Source organism: Seriola lalandi, unplaced genomic scaffold (assembly GCF_002814215.2).
Source record: "Seriola lalandi dorsalis isolate HSWRI2012SDOR001 ecotype SW California unplaced genomic scaffold, Sedor1 jcf7180002053942, whole genome shotgun sequence".
Lineage (NCBI taxonomy): Eukaryota > Metazoa > Chordata > Actinopteri > Carangiformes > Carangidae > Seriola > Seriola lalandi.
Genome location: NW_019524495.1, coordinates 254,585 through 279,962, shown reverse-complemented (window position 1 = coordinate 279,962; position 25,378 = coordinate 254,585). Strand labels below are relative to the sequence as shown.

At 39.8% G+C, this 25,378-nt stretch overlaps 2 protein-coding genes across 3 annotated transcripts; both read left to right on the top strand.

Annotated features, from left to right (window-relative positions):
- Positions 1-795: 795 nt before the first annotated feature.
- Positions 796-11,177, top strand: LOC111652307 (multidrug and toxin extrusion protein 1-like). Of its 2 annotated transcripts, XM_023402531.2 has the most exons (16): positions 798-1,370; positions 2,399-2,500; positions 2,586-2,654; positions 2,818-2,966; positions 4,054-4,096; positions 4,481-4,525; positions 4,642-4,739; positions 6,237-6,334; positions 6,555-6,736; positions 6,929-7,037; positions 7,996-8,071; positions 8,599-8,668; positions 8,781-8,913; positions 9,009-9,103; positions 9,677-9,740; positions 9,873-11,177. In XM_023402531.2, the coding sequence occupies exons 1-16, from the start codon at positions 1,185-1,187 to the stop codon at positions 10,112-10,114; spliced, it is 1,761 nt and encodes a 586-aa protein (XP_023258299.1). In that variant the 5' UTR covers positions 798-1,184; the 3' UTR covers positions 10,115-11,177. The 2 variants fall into 2 exon arrangements, with proteins under 2 accessions (XP_023258300.1, XP_023258299.1); XM_023402532.2 differs by lacking the exon at positions 9,873-11,177 and having other exon boundaries at positions 796-1,370; positions 9,622-9,706.
- Positions 11,178-12,183: 1,006 nt separating this feature from the next.
- On the top strand, positions 12,184-24,709 carry LOC111652310 (multidrug and toxin extrusion protein 1-like). Its single transcript, XM_023402538.2, has 16 exons — positions 12,184-12,437; positions 13,680-13,781; positions 13,896-13,964; positions 14,167-14,315; positions 15,568-15,610; positions 16,678-16,722; positions 16,822-16,919; positions 17,864-17,961; positions 18,514-18,695; positions 18,803-18,911; positions 20,552-20,627; positions 22,031-22,100; positions 22,208-22,340; positions 22,448-22,542; positions 22,630-22,693; positions 22,776-24,709. The coding sequence occupies exons 1-16, from the start codon at positions 12,258-12,260 to the stop codon at positions 23,015-23,017; spliced, it is 1,755 nt and encodes a 584-aa protein (XP_023258306.1). The 5' UTR covers positions 12,184-12,257; the 3' UTR covers positions 23,018-24,709.
- The last annotated feature ends 669 nt before the right edge of the window (positions 24,710-25,378 follow it).

Genomic DNA, 25,378 nt, shown 5'->3' with positions numbered 1-25,378 from the left:
TACACTTCCGCAGTACACTTAACCTCAGTCACACATATAACAAACACAAAACAAACGTCGCACTTACACTAGGTTAAGTTTTCAAATAGCGCTAGATTGGTAAGCGAGGTGCATCTGTAATTCATATTCAACACACCATTATAAAGGTGAAGCCGAAAACTGATTAAAACTAACAGAAAAACTATGAGAGGGAAAACGCCTACTCCACCGACAAATATCAGTAATTATAACAGCTGGGTCTAATATCAGTAATTATAACACAGCTAAGTCTAATGTGATTGGAACTGAGTTCTCCTTCCTCATTCAAGCACTGTAAATCGCTTCTCACCATACACGTCAATCAAACCAGGCCGATAGCCGTCTTAACTTAAAACTATTGCGCGTCTATATCACTTTGTACGGTAAAGAGTGTGGGCGCCGACAGGGTCTTCGTGGTGCATTCAGCACACCTCGTAAACTCTGAAACCTATTCTAGAATGGCCATTAAGGTTTTTTTAAAATGGGGAAGTTTCCATTTTGTCTAATTTTTCCTTTGTTGATGGATGTGTATGGAAGGAGCTACCATCATATTCAAACATAATTTGACCGTTTATTGACAGTTTTCTTTCTGTGTCCGGTGAGATCCCCATCATGTTATCTCCGTGTTGTTTTTAATGATGGTAGCTCGTTAAATGCACCCATGTGTATTTTAACAAAGAAAAAAATAGACTCGTCTTAAACAACCTTCGTCACCATTCGAGTATAGATTGCTGAATTTACGAGGTACACTTGAATGAACCATGAAGCCTGTTGTGCCCACACGCGTTAACGTACAAGGCGATGTAGACGCGCAATCGTTTTTAAGTTGCGTTAGAACAACTGCTTTTCTGATGCGTAGATGGCGTAACCGTTTTGACTAATAATGTAACTCTAGCCGCACATGAACACAGTAGCTTCGGCCTCAGACTCTTAAGGCATATGTGTTTGAGCAAAATTTCCCGATTCTGTACGTCAGGCCAGTTCCGTCACATCCCGTTTCGGTCCGAAGCCCGAGACGGTTTCGACGGACTGCTCTCAGTATGACCCACCGCTGACAGATATGCGCCAGCTCTGTTTGACACTTCACTTTTTCAGAGGTGCTAAATTGTAGAACAGCTGTACAAATCAAGCCGTCCGTCTATTTACAGCACTTCTCTTTTTCGGTAATGGCTGGTCCTGCATCAGCAACAACACATACTATGGGAGCGGACGGAGCCTTGACACCTTGTGAAGTGGTTCCCTCAGTCCCGTGCTCTGAGTGCTGTGGCTCCTGCCTGAGGAACATCAGAGGCTTCATCCCGCTGGAGTACCGGAATGAGACAGTCCAGCTGGTTAAACTAGCGGGGCCGGTGGTAAGCCTGGGTCTGAGCGCCTGTCCTGTTGTACAGAGCTGGAAAGTAATAAAGTACAATATTCTGGCACTAAAGAAGTAGTTTCAAGTACTTGCAGTTTTAGGATTCGTAAATGGCTTCAAAGTATTCTTTCAAATTTTCGACAACATAAGTCACGTGAAGAAGTCACGTGAGACTCCACATGAAGGTGAAGCTGAACAATTCGTAAATCAATTCAAGGGGGGAAAAAAATGCAAATGACTAAAGTGCGCCACATAATAGATCGACATAAACCACAGTATGGCAGTAAAGATAAGGATTACCTTCAGAAAATTTAAATTAATTCAACCACAAGGTTTTTCAGTGTGTTTGAAACAAAGGAAGAGGCATGCATTTATTAGAAACTCTGAAACACTATAGAACAACACATCTCCTCAAAGCTAGTGCTTTTCGGGTCAGGATGCATGGAAAGAAGGAAGGCCATGAAACATCAATCCAATTCAACAAAAGGTTTATTCTCAAATAACTGTTTCAAACATGAAAGGGAAAACACACATGGGCTGCTTGTTCTGAAACGACAAAGTGTAAATGTAAAATTTAACACAACAAATCAAAGTAGTCCCATTTTGTACTTCCTAAAGACATAAGGATAAAGAAAGTTCTCCAAGACTAACAGACCAATTCTAAGAATTAAAGAGTAACAAACTTCTCTTACCAGAAACTGCCTCCCCATGTGAAGGTGAAAAAGAGTGAATGAGTGGAGTGAAACCCTTAAATAATTTTGTAGTGCCCAGGTGAATGAGGCGTGGTAAGGGTGAAAACAAGAGCCAATCAGTGATAAGGAAAGGAAAGGAAGTGAGGAAGGTGAAGAAAGGAAGAGGCAAATGAAAGAAAATAGGGATCTTTACTAGTCACTGTATATATTACACAGGGTGGTTTGGATAGTTTATTTGACTTTACTTGTGTTTCAAGTACTGTTTCAATACAAACCAGTTTTTTTTTTATATAATCAATATCTGGCGGGTGTTTTGTTTGTTTTTGTTTTCCAGCTCATTTCCCATTTGATGGTGTTCATGATCAGTATCATCAGTATGGTGTTCTGTGGTCACCTGGGGAAAACAGAACTAGCAGGGGTATCACTGGCAGCTGCGGTGAGGAGACTTGCTGTTATTTCCCTCTCTAAGCTTGCCTTTGAATTTTTAGCATTTGGTAATAGTGTTCCTTTGTCAATTACAGGTGGTTAATGTCTCTGGTATTTCTATTGGCACTGGTTTGTCGTCGACTTGTGATACCCTCATATCTCAGGTAGCGTCTTCAACAAAACAAAAGTTGTTCTTTCCCCTTAAAAACAGCTCAGCTATGAGCCTTTGTATCAGGTTTGTTTTCTTGACCCAGTCGCACCCTTGCTTGTGATGGTGTGGTGTATTTTCTTATTCCACTTCTTCATCTGTCTGCCTGTTTCATGCAGACGTATGGGAGCGGTAACTTGAAGCGTGTGGGTGTGATTCTCCAGAGAGGGATTCTGATTCTCTTGCTGGCCTGTTTCCCCTGCTGGGCCGTCCTCGTCAACACTGAACCTCTCCTGCTTGCTGTCAAACAGAGCCCAGAGGTCGCCAGGTGAGTCTCAGTGAAATTACTTGAAATATTATTGAAATCACGGTATGGCCTAGTGCAATATCCAAATTGCAGGAGCTGCAATTTTTTGATGAAGGTAAAATGTGTCACAAAATACCATATTTGAAGCAATTTGTTGCTGCAGAGACACCCTTGTCTGTGAATCATATTCTCCAGACATAAAGGGACATGTTTGTTTGGTACAAGCACAAACAAAAACCTCTTCATCATCATTTTTATATTTTTTTCAATGAAAATCAAATGCAGAAATGACAGTTCCAGCTGAAACTGTGATTCAAAACAGAATTGTAATATCTGCCAAAATAATTGCAATATGATTTTTCTGCATATCGTTTTTGCCCTAGTTCTAACCTTATTTAATGATACACATTCACCATTTTAATCAGTACTGTTGCTGGACTTAGCAAGAGCCCTTAGCTTTCACACTCACCTAACCTGCACCATCTTTGAAATATGGGAGGAATATGGAGAAACCAGAATATGATATTTCCACACGTGCCAGCAGCGAGTCATACAGAAGACAACAGTGCTAACTATTGAGCAATAGTTGTAGCGACTTCATGGAAACTAAACTAAACTAAACTAAACTAACTACACTAAAATTCGCTGAGAGGCTGAGGTCGGGCCTGGTTTGAATTGTCTGACATGCTACAAAAAGATTCGCTGCCAGTCCAAAATACGTTAACGAAAAAACCTCTATCAACAAAAAGATGAACTTATTACTTCACGCACAAATTTATGATATAAATAACCACAGCGATCAAAAGGAAAGTGGCGGTCAACCAAAAATACAGCGACCCACTCTCCATAATCGCCTTGAAAGCAAAATAAATGACATTAATAAGTGATATCACAAACACTAATGAATAACAATATATAAACCACAAAGTCCATTCCTCTGGGAAAATAATTCATGGCTCCTACAATAGTACCTCCCCTGAGTTTGTTGCTGAGAGAAACCCACCTGAAGTTGTGTTGATTCGACTTCTATATGTTGCTATGTCACACATCAATTATACATAATTAATTAATCCAGTCTAACACATATGTTTGTCTTTTTTCCATCAAGTCTCTCTCAGTTGTATGTGAAGATCTTCATGCCTGCTCTGCCGGTGAGTTTGTGGCCTTCTGTTGTGTTTCCTTCACAGCCCTGTGTACTTGCGTCCAGTTACAGTAGGGGGGGGTGATATCAATATCATCTTCTATCGCCACTATGTACATTTATATCACAGTACTATCTTAAAATACATTTTCCGGCGACTCAAATGAGAAAACAATTGTAGATGAAATAGCCTAAAGGGAATGTTTCTGATTAATCTTGTGAAATAAATACATAATACTACGAATCAAGGTATTTGCGTGCGCTTCTTCTTATTCCATATTTCCATTATGATGTCCTGCTCACTGATTTGCAGCATTGCCTAATGCAACAAGGGAAATTTGAGCTTTCAAATATGTTCATGTCGGTTTTACTGTGGTCTGTTTTCTTTCTTCAGGCTGTTTTTATGTACGAGCTGCAAGCGAAGTATCTTCAAAATCAGGTGCAGTCTCTTATGACAAGACTAATGTAATGTATTAATGGCACTTAATTATGGCTGACACATAATAACTAAAATCAACATTAAGACTGACATTAAGTTGTGCTTGTGTTTTACAGGGAATCATGTGGCCTCAGGTTGTAACTGGAGCGATTGGAAATGTCCTTAATGTAATCATCAACTACATCTTCCTGTATCCCCTGGAGTGGGGTGTCGCGTGAGTGTTTGCACCACTGTGATTATGGGGAGCAGTAATTATTAGTGTACTAGAGATTATCTCATGGTCTTTCTCATAAGCAGAATCAATATGTTTACTCTGGCAGTTTAACTTTCTGTTCATCTGGTCCAACACTTCCAGAGTAAAACAGGCACAAGCTTAAATAATCTCTCCTACCTTTGGATAACTGTTAAGCTTTCCTGACTTTCACTTTTCCACCACTTAGCTCATTTGTTTCATCCATATCGCTGCTATTTTATCGCTTTCAAGCAACCAAATGTCAGCAGGCTGAGCTTATTCATTGAGAGGCTTAACGTTGTGTTTGATGACAATAAGCTTGTTAGCATATACAGGCTGTCTAAGCCCACTCTCCCTCTTTTATCTCCAGAGTTAGCGTTGTTGTTGTAAAGTTCCCAAAATGAACATCTCTGGATTTTTCCACAGATGTTACCAACACTTCTAACTCATCTGTCTTGAGGTAAAGTGTCGGGTGTTGTTTTAATTCCATTTTTGTGAGTTTCAACGAGAAATCTAAACACCACCTCAGTGAGATGAGGGAAGTAGCTTTGGTTGCTAGGTAACAGACATAAAAGTTAATAACTGATGTTGGAATGTGTAGTCAAGTGATATAATTCAAGTATAAGTAAGATAAAATGGGATTCCTAAAGTTAGTTAGCGTTTGCTTGTGTAAAACCAAATTGAAAGTTTCTGTAATACGATCCCTGGAATGTTTTTGGATTCCCATGAAAGTTGGTTCATCAATTCATCATTCATCCTTCTGACTTTGATGCACTTCTTACTTTGCATGAACCAGCATTAACATGTGCAAGTTTCCACCTGTGCAACACTTCAGTTCATGACATGATACCTAAAAACCTAATTCTCAAGTTCTTATCCGCCTCAGCTGTGAAAAGTCTCACTTGGATAGGTAGAGGTGTGTTTTCCTTAACAGACCACATGCTCTCATGCTAAATGCTGCACATTCATTGACAGCTTATATTTGACATTGTGTTCAGTACAGATGTGGCTGCTGGCAGCATTAAGAGGATTTATGTTAGCAAGATTTATTCAGAAAACAAAACGACATGTAAAGAATTATATTGCCAGACTTTTGACATGGAAGAAACTGGTGATGCTCATCAAGCAAACAAGTCATTCAAATCCAACATACAGGCAACATACATGTACGAATTAATGTTCTATTTAGAAACACTCATGAGGTCACTTTATATGTTAGGGTGAGCGTCACATGTTTTCTTGCTTCCATTGTGGTAGTATTTGCAGTATTACAGGACTGCTGAGCTGGATTATGATGTAAATCACTGTCAATCACTGTGAGGTGATTTAGCAACGATCTGAATTACCATCTGTATACAGAATAAACATGAAGAATAATCCGTAGTTTTAGTCTATAAGAGCTGCCAGCAAAATGTGAATGACAAAAATGTGATTTTCTGTTTTCTACTTTTGCTCTAAAACCTGCTGGTTCTACTGAAGTGGATCTGCAGCAGCCAATGCCATCTCACAGTATTTGCTGGCTCTGTTGTTGTGTGGTTACATCTGTTGGAGGGGTCTGCACAAGGCCACATGGGGAGGTCAGTTCTCTTCTCACTGTTGTTTGGACCACGACATGAGCTTGCTGTTAAGATATCTCCTTTTGTCTGAATTCATTTCAGACTCATCCAATTCCTTCCTTCTGTTTCATCATTGACGTCTCTTGCAGCGTGTTAATCGGTTATCCTTTATAACCATTCCAGTGTGTAATTGTTTATAAATCTAAGTTGCACTCTATAACTACAAACCTTTGACCCACAGGTTGGTCACTGGACTGTCTGCAGGAGTGGGGTCCCTTCGTCAAGCTGGCCATCCCCAGTATGCTCATGATTTGTTTATCATGGTGGATATTTGAAATAGGAGGATTCCTGGCTGGAGTGATAAGTGAGGTTGAGCTGGGTGCTCAGTCCATAGCGTACCAGCTTTGCATTACAGCGTACATGGTAACAGCTCTTCACTTTTTCCTGTCTTGTAATCAGTCATGCTAATAGTGTGTTGGTGACTGCTCCTATGAAACCTTAATTTAAAGAAGGCAGCTTTTATCACTTTTTAAAAAAAAAAATGATTTAAAATATCTTAAAAGCCCCTCAAAAAATGTATTTCCATAGTAATCATTTATTTTTTTTCTACCACAGTTCCCTCTAGGATTCTCTGTTGCTGCCAGTGTACGGGTTGGGAATGCTCTCGGTGCAGGAAACACAAAGCAGGCTAAGCTCTCTTGCAAAGTCCCCATCATCTGTGCATGTAAGAGCCAATGTATACAGCACATATAGCTTACATAACATTACACTCACAGAAAGTTAGAATGTAATCACAGGATCTCTCATAGCTGGGACAAGTGGAGGCTGGACAGATGTCACATCAGCACAAAAAACTTAAGAATGACGGTATATAAGAGGCATGCACTCAAAGCAGATATTACACATAGATATTACACACACATGAGAGTAGTAAAGGAATGCAGTGTTGATGAGGTGTAACTTTGCATACATCACATGGAACCTGAGAGAATTCATTCAGTCCACATTCAGTAAAGAATCATGTTTTATCTGGACTAATGTTTATGTATAATGTAATATTAAATATATTATTATGTTATATAAAACAGGTTTTTATTCAGCTAATTTATACAATTGCAACTTCAATTTAAAGCTCTTTTGTTCCCTATGTTTGCGCCGGTAGCAGCCATGGCCAGAGGCATCACTGTATGTACATACATTTACCTGGACTCAAGGATGAACCGATCAGATCTTCGTAGTCAAAGGTCAAAGGTCAAGGTCACTGTGACCTCACAGGACACTTTTTGGCCATAACTCAAAAATTCATACACAATTTAACACACATAATCTAATAGGATAAAATGCTGAAGTGACGACATTTTATATCCAAAAGGTCAAAAGTCAACTTCACCGTAACCTCATAATGTTCAACAAAAATACAGCCATTATTAAAAACTCATAACTCAGGAACATAACAGGAAACTGTGACCATGACCTGGTGACTGTAATCTTAGATGCCCACCTTGGCGCTTTGGTGATTGTATAGACGGTTGTAGTCTAGACTAACATGCATCTAAACTGCAACTGGACTGGTTGGCAGAGGCATACAACTGCGAGGTGTTAATTCTAGTCTCTGGTGTTTAAATATGTTCTGAAAAGTCTATTATTCCACATTATTAACAACATCCTTTTGTCCAACACAGTCATAGTGGCATGTTTTGTCGGAGCTAGTCTCAGCATCGCCAGAAATGTCATTGGATACATTTTCACCTCAGAGCAGTGAGTAAAATCTCTGACACAATAACCTTCACAAGTTATTTTGTGTACAAGTGTATCAGTATCTTAGTTGGTGTCCATGTGCCACAGCAGGCTTGGTTTCACAATGCTATTCAGGCAGTTGTAGATTAACTCATGTTCATCATCTTCATGCTGACTCACAAGCACTGGTCTGTGATTGTTTAATGAGCCCCAGTTATGTTTAACAGGTGTTTTGGTTCATTACTGGTAAAGCTGAATTTAACACTGTGAAGACTGCTGACAGCAAATAGATTTCTTTCACTTTTATCACCTGACTGAATGAATAGCACAGTTATCTATTTATTGTTATTTATAAGTAAAAACATAACTTCCCTATGCCATACTGAACAAACAGACGCTGTACTGAGGTTGGAAGGCACTGATTTAAAATGCAGTTACCTCACTAAAGAACTCAGATATCACCTCTTGTCTTTTAATGATACATTTCAGGTGTGATTGTCTGTTTCTGTTTGCATCTAACAAAAATCTACATCTGCGTCTTTTTGTAGAGACATTATTAAGAGGGTTGCTGATGTCATGCTCCTATTCGGTTTCATGCATGTTGGTGATGCCACTGCAGTGAGTAACAATATGCAGTTAACTTTTCATGCAAGTTATCCGTGAAGCATTTTAGACATATTGACATACAGTCCAGAATGTGGTTTGACCAAATGTCCATAAATGTCCACAGGGTGTGGCTGCAGGAGTTCTCAGAGGAGCAGGAAAGCAGTTGTTTGGCGCTCTGTGTAACCTGATAGGACTCTACCTCATTGGCTTCCCCATCGGTGTGTACCTGATGTTTGCGGCGAAGATGGGGATTGTGGGTAAGAACAAACTACTAATAACACTGTCTTGTAGCTCCTGATTGTTAACTAACATTTAGAGCAGCTAATAAAACTCTTCTCTAATTTTTGTGTAGGACTATGGACAGGACTTACTCTTTGTGTGTCACTGCAGGCGATTGTTTTCATCATGTTTTTGTGCAAACTTGACTGGAAAAAGACGACTGAAGAGGTGGGTACAGTAGCTGCAGTGCCTACTGAAAGTCATCATACCACTTTGAAGTAGTTGCTTTGCCTTAACTCTCCTATTGTGTTAGAGTCAATTTTGACCCGTTTTCAAGTTTAGATGTGTTAAACATACCTTTAACTTTTTCAGATAAAAACAAGATTTCATTTCATCCGCAACAATGGCCTAAATATAATTATGATTATTAAATATATTAGCCGGGTGTTTGATCTGGAAGTTGACTGGTTGCACTAAAGGAAGTTTATGATGACAAACTCTAAGAGGCTCATCACTAAACCAAACCAGGAATTTCACAAGTTCATTTTAATACATTGTCCATAATTCATTTTTTAATTTTAATGTTATTTTCACTTGATACGAAGGTTATAATGTGCATATACAGCTTTAAAAAGTTAAGGGTGTTTTGTGACAACAGGTAAAGATTTTCACAGGGTATGATGATTTTCTAAAAGCACTGTACATCACATCACCAAAATGCCTCTTTGCAATTTTTTTGTCATAAGATGTATTAGAAGCTGAAGCACACGATCAGCAACTGTCCCTAATGTCTCCAATCAGGCTCTTGTGAGAGCAGGAGTCCAGATCACAGAAGAAAAAGAGATGGATGGGATGGAGCACCCAGGTAAGCAAAGGCACCCCCTTACTACTTCATTCTGTGCAGTACTTATATGAAACAACCCGTCTTGAGTCAATACTTGACTGGTTTTGTGTTAGTACTAAGAATTTGTTCTCAAACTCTGCCTCTAATCTTTAGACTCAGATCAGAGCCCGGCTCTGGCCAGTACAACTCTGTCCAGCTCTGTGAGTGAGGAGGGTGACACAGACCTGGAGGTGCTTGTTCCAGGACACGCTGAATTCACCACTACAACCACAGTGGGAGATGTTCTGTCAGTAAGACAGCTGGTTTTAAGGCGCGGCCTGACATTGCTTATCATGATCGTCATCCTCATCACTGGGATTGTAAGCAGCACCTTGCTGGTGAAACTGTTCAAATGACTCTTATCCTGAGAGCTCAGGTATATGAGTGTCAAAGTGCTGCTCGTGATGTTGATCCCACTGAGAATCAACACCCCACTCTGCAGCTCTGTGCAGCTTTCAGTCAGTCTCAGGCTTATGTTTTGGCTTCCTGGTCTGTCTGGATCCAGGTCTCAGGAACCTCCTCGTGTTTCCACTTTCTGCCACAATGCAAATGACGGGGAGCTGAAGTAAGTGACTTGTGATGAGTCAAAGAGCCAAAGAGAACCATATATTTTCCTCAGCTAGCAGACCAAACCAAGGCTAAAATGCAAGTAAATAGTGGACTTGTGTTTGTGAGTAATGTAGCATGTCAATGCTTGTTAGTGTGAGTTTATGGCTCAAATAAGTTTTATTGTAAAATATGTTCAGACTATCTGTTCAGTTTGTTTTAAAAGATTACTCTACTGATTTATATAACGTTGGTCATGCTCTTGTCTGGTCTTCTTTATTCCATGCATTCTTTTTCTTTGTCAAAACCTGGCGCCTACATCACAGCTCAACTGCTATAGTTTAGTCAGGGTGCAGGTGTGTTATGGTACTAGCAGCTAATGTAGCTGAGATGAGGAGTGGGATACAGAGGTCTGGTAAAGCGCACTGCTTTTTAACTCTACACCCCCAGATTTGTTTCATTTACAAACTTGTAATCTTCAGCCCCAACCAGTTCTAACAAAAAGGATTAAGCTATTCATTAAACCAAGGTAGAGCTGAAGTGAACTGCTCGTGTATGTGCTCTGTATGACTTTAAAACCCAGACCCAAGACGAGCAATGATCTTATCACATCACAGTAAAGACAACAGAGCATGTTGTCCACCAGCAATCAGCTGAAGGAGACTGTTTCTTTTTCTTTGTATGACTGTTGAAAATGAACTCACTCAAGATGAAAAACACTGACTAAAGTGTCACATAGGACGGACTCTAGACAGGTTATATATTATAATTTCAAATTACCAGCAATTTAAAGTCTGTCAGATGGATTATGTCACATAACAGTCTCCAAACTGTGGAAATATTGTTCTAATGCACTTAGACTGTTTTCTGTATTGTACATTTTAAATGAAAGTATGTTTGGATTCTTGTTTCATTTTCTTAAATCTTAATATATATTATAGGCCTACACGAAATTTAAAATGATTCTGTACCTGCCCATACAGACATGTAATATATGACATATATGTCCCTATATCAAGAGTGGTGTTGCCATATATAACTTTTTATTATCACATATATACACCCTCTATATTAGTATATATACATATACATATATAAATAAACACACATACACACACACACACATATATATATATATATATATATATATGTCGATATATGAAGGTTGATCCCATTTCTAATACGTTTCATTTATAATATTTTACATACATATTTTATATGTTCAAATTCAATATACGTACATACATTAGGCTACATATGCGTCCATGGGTCTACAGCATTTAAGTATAGGAGATCCTTTCCTGTGCATTTAAAAGTACATATTTGTAATTATTTGCTGATCCTCTCGTGTCTGAGCCCTAGATTTGAATTAGACCTCGTAAATAACTGCAGAGTGAAATTACTTGACATCTGCTGCAGTTTTGACTCATGTTTACACCACAGCAGTGAAGAGGAAAACGCTGTTTCAGCCCGCCAGATTGTAACACTGATTAAGCCTGAAGCAAAGCCTGGAATTGGGACCACTTGGTCCAAGTGTTTTTTTTTTTAAACTTGGTTAATTTCCTTAAAATAAACCTTTTATTAGCTTTAGAGAACACGCCTTGATTGTTGTAGTATTTAGAAATCATTATTTGCGTTTAATATTAATGAATATCCAAGTACCTTTTTTCAATAGTGTCAGGAGACATTCAAGTATGACTGTATCATTACACACTGTGACAGAGCTACACATTCAGGCAATGTGTTTACTCCGAGTCTAAGTAAACCGAACCTCAGCATGTGCTCTTAAATGCAACATGAGATCTGCCCAATGGTAGTGACGCCTCAACAGGCGGGCACTGGGTGGACCCTCCGCAACCACACGGCTCAACCCCTCCTCTTACCGCTGGTTATGAAGCGCGTGTGACCTGAGAGGCCGGACTGTCTGTAGAGAGCACCGCAGGTTGTTAAGTTATGGACGCTTCTGGCAAAACACCTATTAAAAACAGTAAAGGAGCGAAGGAAGATTTAAAGGCAGGTGAAGTGGCTTCTCCTGCTCAGGGCGGGAGCTCTTGCCTGAAGAGCATGCGGAGCTGCATCCCGCGGGAGTACCAAATAGAGCTGGTACAACTTTTCCAACTAGCGGGGCCGGTGGTAAGACTGAGCACCTCCAAGTGTACTCAATGTGTGCTATCTGTGTGTGTGTGTGTGTGTGTGTGTGCGTGTGTGTGCGCGTGTGTGTGCGTGCGCGCGCGCGTGTGTGTGCGCGTGTGTGTGTGTGTTGACCCTGAACTCCAGCATTTGAAATTAACCTGTAGCTGGTGTTTAAGATCTGACTAAACCTGGATCTAGTCTGACGGTGTTGAAGTTTCTAATACTGTGCATGGTATATATATATATATTAGTTATCTAAATTTACTGATGCAGTATATGTAAGTAAATAAACTCGACTTGAATTCAAGGCCCTTCTTTAAAATAGGAACCTTAGCATTATGTAATAATATAGATGTCACCTTGACAGTCTGAGAGACCTTTAGGTGTTTTTCTGCAAACTTCCTGAGGAGAGGCTTCAGTCTGCCATAAAGCCCAGATCAGTGGAGTGCTGGTTGTCCTTCTCGAGGTTTCTCCATCTCCACACAGGACCTCTGGAGCTACAGTTCTTGGTCACCTCTCTTACCAAGACCCTTCTCCCTGTTTGCTCAGTTTGGTCGGGCAGCCAGCTCTAGAAAGAGTCCTGGTTGTTCCAAACTTCTTCCATTTAAGAATAAAAGAGGTCACTGTGCTATTGGGAACCTTCAATGCAGCAGAAAGGTATTTGTAGCTTCCCCAGATCTGTGCGGCGACATAATGCTGTCTCTGAGCTCTGCAGGCAGCTCCTTCACCTCATGGCTTGGTTTTTTGCTCTGATAAGCATTGTCAACTGTGAGACAGGTGTATGTCCTTCCAAATCACGTCCAGTCACCTGAATTTACCACAGGTGGACTCCAGTCAAAGTGTAGAAACACCTCAAAGATGATCAAGGGAGAAACCTGAGCTAAATTTCAAATGTCATAGCAAAGTGTCTGAATACTTCTGTCAATGTGACATTTCATTTTTTTCCTTTTTAATAAGTTTGTAATAAAATTCTGTTTTAACTTTGTCATTATGGTGTATTGAGTGCAGATCGATTAGGGAAAAAATATTTTATTTTAGCATTAGCCTGCAGCATAAAATGTGAAAAGTTAAAAGGGTCTGAATACTTTCTCAATGTGCTGTATTTGTGTTTTTTTATTTTAAAATTAAATGATAACTCTTCGGTCTTTTTTGAAAACGTCCATGTTTATTTTTGTATGAATGTATCTGGCATTTGTATGAAATAGTAAACAACCTTAAGTTGTTGTGTTTGTTTTGTTCCAGGTAATTTCCCAGTTGATGGTCTTTATGCTCAGTTTCGTCAGCACAGTGTTCTGTGGTCACCTGGGAAAAACTGAACTTGCAGGAGTATCATTGGCAATTGCGGTGAGGAGACTTGCTTGAGTCTTATCTGTGTTTATCCTGGTATCACAGCCAGTACTTGCTTTAATCTGGTCATGTAAATGTTTACCCTGAATTTTGTTTTGTTGTCATTTGCAGGTGGTTAACGTCACTGGTATTTGCATCGGAACTGGTTTGTCGTTAACTTGTGATACCCTCATATCTCAGGTAATGTCCACACCAGAGGTTGTTCTTTCACTGTTTATCTAGCCAAGACAAACACAACCAGTACTGCTGGGTTCCCAGGTCGTCCTGGGGTCCCCTTAAAAACAACTCAACAATGAGCTTTTGTATCATGTTAGCTTTCTTTGACCAGTCATATCCTTGGTTATTGGTGTGGTGTAAGTATCTGTCTACCTGTTTCATGCAGACGTATGGGAGCGGTAACTTGAAGCGTGTGGGTGTGATTCTCCAGAGAGGGATTCTGATTCTGCTGCTGGCCTGTTTCCCCTGCTGGGCCGTCATCATCAACACTGAACCTCTCCTACTCGCCGTCCAGCAGAGCCCCGAGGTCGCCAGGTCAGTCATTACTCAATCCCCAAAACAACACAGGCCTTCAGCATCTCTTTCAGTGACATTGCTGCTGCAGATGTGGATTTTTATCTGGACAATCTACACTTTTAGAAATGGAATGAGTATTAATTAATTTATTTACTTACACTTACCTTACTAGGCCACTTGGGGGCAACAAAAACAAGCTGTAAACACAACACTGACATATCACCTTTGAAGTTGATCTGGCAAACTTGTTAGCAAATAGTTGCTTACACATCTAGCAGATAGGGAGTAACAATGGCCTTCATTTAGAGTTGTACTCCTGGAAACACTTGAACGTGGCTGCCAATCTGTTTTCTCTTTTTGTTCTTCAGAACAGACTTTTCTGACAAAGTGGTTTGACTGTCTGTAGGATAGGATACATCAGCTATTTTACAGTTGTGAATATTAAATTGACTTTATCAGAAGGGCCTCTCTGTCCTCAGAGTGTAGCTCCGCCCCTGAATACAGTTTGTTTGTGGCTCATAAAATCAAAACATTGAGCTAAAATATGCTAAAATGTTTCTACACCTTGTCATTTGATCCATTGTTAACATAAAAGTGTTGGTTATAGCAGCTTTAATACACAGCCAGCTGCTAATACTGTGGCTGCTCATCCTTACTGTGACTGGTCACAGCAACTTTTAATGGTAGTTCCAAATGCCTTTTTACAATAATATAATTTCAACTAATTAATGAACTAACTTGAATTTATGAATTATTAATTTAAAGGAACAAATGATTGATTTGTGCATCTAGTTTACATTACATGCAAACATTTGCTAAAAACCTTGTTACTGCATCTTTTGATGTCAACAAAACTTTTGTCTGTATTAGAAATAATCTGTTGTTCAGAGATGATGGAAACAACTCATGAACAACATCATTGGCACAAATTATCAGGGTATAATCAGCTTTGTATGAGATTGAGTAGTTCAAAACACACTTTTGACTGGTAAGTGTTTTAGTTAGACTCTGCATTCATACAGATTCAGTTGTTTTCGCCTCTAAGGGACAGCAATGGTGGTGAGTTGGTCAGTCCAACACTTTGGTTCAGAGTGAACTGCCTTGCCTCTAGGGTCAAAGTTGCCACAAACTTTGATAAAGACATTCACTAAAAGAAGAATCCTAAAGTCTCATAACCTCATACATGTTCATTTTATGTGCCATCCCATGTCTCAATCCCACAATATCACATGCAAACATCCTCTTTTTTACTTTGTCTTTGTGCATGAAGTCTCGCCCAGCTGTATGTGAAGATCTTCATGCCCGCTCTGCCGGTGAGTTTGGTGCATTCTAGACACTAATGCAGTAGATACAAATCTCAAAGAGGGTTTCAGTTTTCAGGCATGTTAGCAGCATGGATGGAGGTCACACTGTCAGTCACCCCACCACTGTGGTCCAGACTTTGATGATCCCCAGACTTCATCTAGCACAGTGGTTCCCAACCTTTTCCAGCTGATGGCCAACTTGAAAATCTGACCCTAATCAAAAATGTTAGCAGCCCACATCAAACCCTGTAACAATACGGAGGTCTAATAATGCCACAGAGCACTTTTTCTTTTATTGATAACAGTCGTGTCTGAATTGAAAACAGGGGAAGCTCAATTTTTTCAGATCACTTGTCAATTCACCATCTGTCTCTTGACTCTCTTTCCTTTTAATTCTCCCTGTTTCTAACCACATATTCATTTTGACACTCAGTTTTTCCCATGTATGTAATCTCTTAGACTGAGAATGATTGTGTTGTTTTTGTTTTAAAACATTTAAAACCACCGTTCACACACACACACACACACACACACACACACACACACACACATATGTAATATTTTGAAAATGATTTGTTGGCCCACATGCAATACCTTCGCGGCCCACCAGTGGGCCCCAGCCCACAGGGTTGGGAACCACTGATCTACCCCCACAGGCAGGTATTTGGTTTGCTATTGAAATATCTTGACACCTATTGGATGGATTATCATGACATTGGGTTCACCATCATCAGATCAAAATTTTTAATTGTCAGATAGTTTATGACTAAATATTTGCAGAACTAAAACATTCTTATAAGCCTTGGCTGTACTTTGTGTTTACCACTGTGGTTGAAATCTTGTGAGCTGAAGGAAACATGATGACCAGGAGTTCAGATTTCTTCGGCAGAAGTGTTTATTGCGAAGTGACTGAGCAGAGCAGGAGTAAAGCCGCACCGATTTTTTTTAGGATGTCCTCTCCAGCATGCAGCCTCACAGAGCTGCTAGCAGGGCTGCAGACTCTTCTTGTCTTGTTGCTCATTTGATGCTTTCCTATGTCAAAGTGACACTGTTGCAATTTCATGTTCCTCCTGCAGGCAGCCTTTATGTACCAGCTGCAAGGGAGGTATCTTCAAAATCAGGTGACACCTTTTCTCATGTTCTCAAACTTTGTTGACAGAAACTTAATTTAGTCATCAAAAATTGATAATACTGAGCCAAGGTTGTGCTGTGCTTTACAGGGAATTATATGGCCTCAGGTGATAACTGGAGCAGTTGCAAATGTCCTAAATGCTATCATCAACTACATCTTCCTCTATCGTCTTGATATGGGTGTTGCGTAAGTTTCCCCGCATCATTATTATAATAGAGTTTAATGATTATTAGTGTATTATAACACTCAGTCCTATCAGCAGAAACAATTAAACTTGTTTTAATTTCTGCTTATAATGACTTAATGACTGTTGATCTTCAATAATGGTGGTCACTCCATCAGTCTGTCCAAGCCTGATTATCAGACTGAATATTGGGTAACAATGTAAATAGGTTTCAATTTATCTTGTCATTATGAAATTATATACCCTGTTTACAGCAGAATTAGCAGGTCTCAGTGGCTATTTTAAACATGGGTAAACCCGCTTTTACACTGCCAACTGAGTTTGCCTTTCTGTTTGGAGAGGAGACACACACAACTGAAAGGAACAATGTCATCACATGCAGTTACAGAAAACACACAAACACGGGGGAGAAACAGTGAGCTGTTAGCCACAGTGCAAACTCTCATCCCCGGGCTGGTGCTTCTCTCAGTGTCGGAGCCTCCATGTGAGACGCTCTGATCGGTGATTGTGTGTTTTTTTAAAACTTATTTTGGGACTGTCCTCACTCTTTCATCTACAAGCAGTGTAGCTGTGATGTTTCTGGTTTAACAGCACCATGCTGGGCAGGTGACATGTCTGTCTACAGTGTTTGAGCTATGAAAGACATCACAGCAGGAAAAGGCGTGACAGTTAGTGATTTCACCCGGGTGTTGTGTTTAAACTCATACTCGCCGAAGTCGATATAAATACCTGCCGCTGCTGCAGAGTCAATGCCGATTGTTCCCTTTTCCATTGCTGACAACCCGGCATGTTTCTCAACCAGTTGAAAAGGGGCTATAGTAACATCCTGAACACAACTCACATAGTCTAGTTTCTTCGCCAACAAAATGTGAATATGTGTCAGACACAACTTCTGTTTGTTTCTTCATTTCCTCTTTGCTCTAAAATCTGCTGTTTTTTCTTTAAGCGGATCTGCAGCAGCCAATGCCATCTCTCAGTATTTGCTGGCTGTGGTCTTGTATGTTTACATCTGCTGGAGGGGTCTGCACAAGGCCACATGGGGAGGTAAGATGTCTTCTGATCTTCTTATTTTTTTATGTATTAATTCTCTTATTCTCTTTAGTAATTTCATCCTCCTTCATTGTTGTAGTCTGCTGTCTTTCACAATAGTTGTCCATTGTAAACGTTCCTGTGAGCATTGATTGACAAAATGAGTAACACTCTGTAACTGTGTAATGCAATGTAGAGGAGAGGTTACAGTAGTGACATAGTTGCACTTACTTTTAAGCTCTATCATTTGTCAGAAGCCTGTTATGTAAGACGAGTTATTAATTTACTGGTAATACAGTTGTTCTAGTTGTTTTCTGATTTGAAGTAAAAGGTTGCATGACTAGTTATGAGTTGAGTGAACATTTTCAACCTAGTCTGGATTATACTTTAAGCCCAATTCATTTTTTGTCAAATACACCTGCAGTATTTGAATAATATTAAATGATGAACTCACATGGATAGATTTGCATGTGCTTCCTTTAAAATGAATTTAAAAATTTGATTCAATTCGAAAAGGTGGTATTGGTTTTTACACACTTGCTTAACATCTGGAACCCTGACCCTCAGGCTGGTCACTCGACTGTCTGCAGGAGTGGGGACCCTTCGTCCAGTTGGCCATTCCCAGTATGCTCATGCTTTGTCTGGAGTGGTGGATGTTTGAGGTGGGAGGATTCCTGGCCGGTGTGATTAGCGAGGCTGAGCTGGGAGCTCAGTCGATAACCTATCAGCTGGCTGTTGTGGCTTACATGGTAATTATAAATGCTGATTCTCTGATTGGTCGTTGCACCAATGAAATTATAGTTATGGAAAAGCTTTAATACACTTTTGGGTATTACCTATATATTTTTCCTCACAGTTCCCACTAGGATTCTCTGCTGCTGCCAGTGTGCGTGTTGGAAATGCTCTTGGTGCAGGAAACATAGAGCAAGCCAAGTTATCGAGTAAAGTCCCCATCATCTGCGCATGTAAGAACCAACGCAGAAAGTAATGAAACACCTTTAGCTCTTTGGCCCAGTGGTTTTATATGAAGCTCTAAAGTGTTCAATTTTAAATAAATTACAAAATAAATTACATGAATAATTTATGAAAAATACATAAATGAAACAATAGATCAAATGTTATTTTATCATTCTTATTCCATACGAAGAATCTTATAGGATTTTATTTTGTAATTGAAACTTGTAATTGAAATGGTGGGCTTTGGGAGCCAGTGCAGAGAAGCTAGTATGGGAGAAATATGATCTCTTTGCCTAGTTGTTGTCAGTGCACATGCAGCAGCTTTCTGGATCAGCTGGAGAGTCTTCAGAGACTTGTTGGGGCAGCCTGATATTAAGAAATTGCAATAGTACAACCTAAAAGTGACAAATGCATCTTTTGCATCTTTTTGAGACGGGATGTGCCTGATTTTTGCAGTTTTATGAAGTTGAGAGAGACAGTCCTTGAAGTTTGTTTTATGTGGCAGTTAAAGGACCTATATCCGACCATATAACACCTGTTCTGAGGTCGTTACATTGGCTTCCAGTAAATTTTAGAATTGATTTTAAAATTTTAAGGCCATACATGGTCTTGCTTGTGAGCTATGACCCAGCTTGACCCCTCAGGTCAGCTGGAATAGGCTGTCTGGTTACTCCCCGGGTCTCCACAAAAACTGGTGAAACACTATCCTCCTACACTATCATCTAAATCTGAACTGAAAACAGTCCTTTTCAGTTGCGCTTTCCAGTAGGTTTGCTGGTCTTAATTTACCATTTTTATTGGTTTTATATGTCTTTTTTTTATTTTTTTGGACTATTTATTATTTTTTAATCACATTTTATTCATACTTTCGTGTTTAATGTTTTATCTTTACACTATCTACATAGTTTTTGTGGTTGCAACTTCCTTGGAATGACATGTGCCATATAAATAGTTTTGCTTGCTTTCTTGCATATCCTAAATTCTTTGCATTGGTGCAGGAGGCCAGGGCAGTGCCCTCATACTGTTAACTTTCATGTCAGTGGTGTTGTCTGACATACATGTCCCCTGCCTCTGTTGAAAGCTAGGAGGCTTAACAGTTGCTATCAGATTTAGACTGTCACGCTACAATTTACAGAGGTTCAGTGAATCAGTAGAGGCTTACTACAGCACACATCATCAGGGGCCCCACTTCAGGCTCCTTGGGCAGCAGCAATGCACTCTGTCATGAGTCTTTATGGGAGGTTTTTGGGGGTTTATAGTTGTTATTGCTAAATGTGCCAAATATGAGTTGATTCAGAATAACTGGCCTTGTTGTTGTTTCTCTAGCTAACAGAAGCTAACTGGTTTTAACAATGTCTTCAGTGTTTTTTGCCTTTATTTGATAGACAACAGTGAAGAGGTAGACAGGAAACATGGGTAGAGAGAAGGGGTATGACGTGCAACAAAGGTCCACAGTCAGAATGGAACTGTGGATGCTGCTGTCATGTGTAACCATTCGGCCACCGGTGCACTCCTAATAGTTCACTTTTTTTCAGTAATTTAATATTGAACACTTTGGGGTTGGTAGTTTCATGGCCATAGATAAATCATCTTCATTCAGTGTGCAAGTTTTTTAACTATATATTTTGCTTTTTGTTTCTTGTTGTAGTCATAATTGCATGTTTTGTTGGAGCAAGTCTCAGCATCGCCAGAAATGTCGTCGGATACATTTTCACCTCAGAGCAGTGAGTAAAACCTTTGACACAATAACCTTTCACTTTGTTGCACAGAATCATTCATCTATAATGTCTATCTTTTTGTTGCAGTCTATCTGCCAGTTTCACATTGTTATCAAGACTTTTTCTACAAGGTCATCATCTTCATGCTGACTCACAAACACTGAACTCCTTACTGGTGATGCCAAAGCCGGCTAATCATATCATCTTCACAGATTCCACCCAGTTAGTTCCATTTCAGTGAACCTAAGCAAGCCTATTAACTTCAAATGATTACATAAGCACACTTTTCCCAGTTTGCAGTGAAATATAACAGGCTTTAACAGGGATCATTACTAACTATATAGCATTGTGATGGTGGGAAATTGACATCAGAACTAAACGAAAGTGTCAGAAGTTAAATTGTTATTCTAAGCAGAGAGGCTTTCTCAGCATCAAATCATGGCTGGACTCGATGTTTTTAAGGGGGCAGTGCCTGGAGCTCTAAAATGCTTTGCATAAACTGGATAAGTTGTATCCAAAGCACAATTGGAAGACTAAAAATGACCACACCATCAGAAGATCAATACATCAATCTTAGCTCCCTGAGAGATAGAAAAACAACATCATCACAGATACAGAATTTGCTAAATTCAAAACGCAAGACTCCAATCAGAAAAAGTACAGTTAAAAGAAGGCTTTCTTGTGGCAGTCTTAGAGGACAAGTAGCAATTTCTAAACCACTTGTCAGCAGGCGAAACAAGGCTACGCTCTGTGGGCTAAGAAATACCAACATTTCACAGTGGATGTTTTGAGATGCATGGCCATGAAAACATGGTGGTGGGAATATTCAAGTCTGGGGTGTTTAGCCTACTGTGGAGTTGGACACCTGCACAGAATTGACTGCAGCCCAACCCAACAAGTATCACTCCATTTCTCAAAGATATGCTACACCCTCCAGTTTGCATCATTGTGGAGGAGGATTCATATGGCTACAGGGTAACGGCCCCAAGCACACCTCAAAGCTTTGCAAGAACTACTTAGACTAAAGAAGACCAAGCAGTCCTGACTGTCATAGAATTTTCTCCACAGTCAGCTGACCTCAACTCCACTGAACAATTATAGGGGCACTTGGGAACATTGTCAGATCCTACGGGGATAACGTGGGTCATCAGATTTTGCGCAAACTCGTGGAGTCCATGCCAGCTTGAGTGCATGCTGTCATTAGAGTAAAAGGAAATTCATGTACACTTATCAAAGATTCTAGTTTTCTCTGGAATTGTAAAGCTGATATCATTTGTAATGAAAAAATAGAATTACAGTCAAAACAAATGCAAAATAAACACATCTTAACTAGTGATCTCAGACTTGTGGACCCCATTGTGTCGAAATAGAGATGAGATGAACTGAATCTCCATCTGTGTGTTTTTTAGAGAAATTTTACAGAGGGTTGCCGACGTCATGTTTGTATTTGGTTTCACGCATCTTGCTGATGCCGTCGCGGTGAGAAACAATTTCAGCAATAATTTTGTACATTTGAGATCTAATATCAACAGAATATTAACTGGACTGACGGAATGTTTTTGACCGGATCTGTTTGACGACGACAGGGTGTAGCTGGAGGAGTTCTTAGAGGAGCAGGAAAACAGATGGTTGGTGCTCTGTGTAACCTGGTGGGATACTACTTCATTGGCTTCCCCATTGGTGCGTCCCTAATGTTTGCAGCGAACATGGGGATTGTAGGTAAGGACTAACCAATAGTGTGGAGAAATTATATTTGCAGCCTTTTCTCCTGTTTGTCAAGTAACATTCAGGAAAGCCTTTAAACCCTCCTTTCATCTCTGTAATAGGACTATGGACAGGACTTACTGTTTGTGTGCTAATGCAGTCGATTTTCTTCATTGCATTTCTGTACAAACTTGATTGGAAGAAGGCTGCTGAAGAGGTGCGTACCTGCATCTCTTGACCAAGTTAAAGTTAAAGTTGAAGTTAAAACAAGCCATTAACAACTGTTCTTACTATCTATGATCAGGCTCTTGTGAGAGCAGGAGTCCAGGTCAAAGAAGAAAAAGAGATGGACAGGATTGAAAACACAGGTAAACACCAGCACACTAACTGAAACATCCCTTGTGTGGCAATTTAGAGTTAATACTAAAAGGTTCTCCTTCAAACTTCCAGACCCGAATCACAACCAGGCCCAGGTCAGTACAACTGCATCCGGTTGTGAGGGTACTGAGGAGGATCATACATACCAGGAGGTGCATGGGCCGGGCCAGAATAAATCCACTAATACTACAGTGGGAGATGTTCTCTCAGTAACGCAACTGGTTTTACGGCGTGGACTGACATTGCTGGCCATGGTCGTCATCCTCGTCGCTGGAATCTTCGCTTACAGCTTCCTCATCAAGCTGCTGAAATAAGATGCAGAGCTGGCAATCAGAGTGATGGTTGTCAAGTTTGGTAGCATAAAGTTCCACTAAACAATATTATTATGTTAGCACTGAATCACCTTGTAGTATGAAAGGGTTATTCATGCTGCTGATCCCACTGAGGATCAACAGTTCAGTCTGCAGATTTATACAGCCTTTAGTGCCACCGTCAGACCCTCTCATACTGTATGTAAGTAGACAGCCACACAGGTGACAAGAGTTGCACATAGATGGATAGATAGATAGATACTTTATTTATCCCCTAGGTGAAATTCATGATACATGTAGCAAGCTGAAGGGACCTAGGTATCTATGTTTGAGGAGGTGGCAGACCAAACCAGGGCTGAAATACAAATGATTAAACTTGGAGTATTGGGATGCTCATGTTGTAGATTTTCTGTTAAATGTGTGATAAACATCAGGCAGGTTTTTGCTATCATGATAGTCATGACAAAAGCTGATGTAGTGCTTTATGCCAGTGCTTTTTACTCTAATTTTTATGTCTTGGGGTTTTGTGACCCCTTGAGTTTAAAAGAAATGCAAATTAAATGAACCTGTTAGGACATGCCATGTTTGCTTCAGCATTCAGATATTAGCTGTGTCCCAATTCAGGGGTCACATCCATCAGAGGATGTGGTCTACAAAGGCATGGCCCTTCGTAGACCGCAAAGATCTATGAGATGGATTCTCGTTTTGCGTCACCAGCTGTGCCCGCCATTACTGTTGCATCACAAAGTGCAGCTCCTGTCAGAGGTTTTTTATCAGTTGTACCGTCAGCTGTTGAACAGAGCTGACACCCAATAACTAGATTTAAAAGTGTAATCCTGGGGCTCTCTGTTTGCGTTGCTTGCTCCCATGTTATTTTCATTACCCTTGAATGAATCTTGGGATATGTTGGGTCACAAAGGATCCACCTGTTGTTCAGGAAATTGACGCATTTCTCTGCCGCACTTGAAGGAGCCTTCAAAATGGGAGTAGTCTAGTTGTGCCGCTGTGACGCAATTGGCCTTCAAACACAGCCTCTGTAGGATGTGGCCCCTGAATTATGCCCCATAACAAGCACCAAGAGTAAAGTGCTGTACATGCTTATGTTTGATACAGAACATGCCAAAGTTCAGGATTGTTTCGTTGAGAGTAACAAAGAGACTTTTACAATCTGGTCAGTCAGTTTAAATGAAGACAAGTGTATTTTTCAGTAGGAATATATAAATAGTGACAACACATTCCACAGTGGGACAGCTGAGAGACATTAGTGCTCCTTATTTTCTCTTTAAAGGGTTGTTGTGCAACACCAAAACATAAAAAATGGGATATATACATATAGATACATACATATATATATATATATATATATATATATATATATAGTATATATATGTTTTTTTTTTTTAAATCTTAGTCAAACCTTGTATGTTGTTGTAGTACATATGTAGATAATATTGTTTTCCTGTTCCTGAAACAGTCTGTGGTTTGTAGTATGCAAATTGAATTGCATTTACTGTTCTCTAAATGTGTTCATCTCAGAGTGTTTATTGGCAAATACCAAAGACAGTAATCAGAGGGAAATTCAGCAATACCAAGGACATTATGTAAGCAATACACTGACAGTAATTTATGAGTAGTATTCTCATCTCAGCTCATGTCTTCTCTCAATTTAAATAAATAGTTAAATGATTAATATAACTTGTTTGCTGTTTGTGTGTCTAAAATAGTACTTCAAATTATACCTGTCATTTGTGTTGAAAGTTGAATTGCTTTTGTGTTTTGTTTGTTTAGAAATGACCTACAACTAACCACCGTGTGTGTCAAAGGTGAGTTTTGTTACTGAATGTGTCTCCACAACACTCAAGTTTTTGCAGCATTGCCACATGTCACAGATGGGAACAACTGGTTTTGACAAAGTGCAGTGGGTAAAGTCACCGTGACACCTCCAGAATCTGAGCTGAAGCTGTGTTCTCCAGGATGGGTCCAGTGTACAGACAACGCAGAACCCTAAGGATAGAGGGGTCAGGGCCATAGCTACCACTGATATCATGTCTTCTGTATGTCTTCTGATAGTTTTGGGGAACTTGCAAAAAAAACCAAACTAAAATCTGTAACATTGTATGGTTTTACCTCGTACATCACAAACAGCTAAAGTATCACACACATCAGCACAACCTTCCTACATGTACATGAGGAGCGCTTCAATGCGTGTACTGTTGGCTGAGGGAGAGCAATACTGTAAAATTCTTTTCGATCCAATTCCAAGAATATTGATACAGATACTTTTTATTATTAAAAGCGGCCTATGTATTTTCATGTAGGGGAGAGCAGTGTGTCGTAATTAATGAGGTATATGCATCATCAATA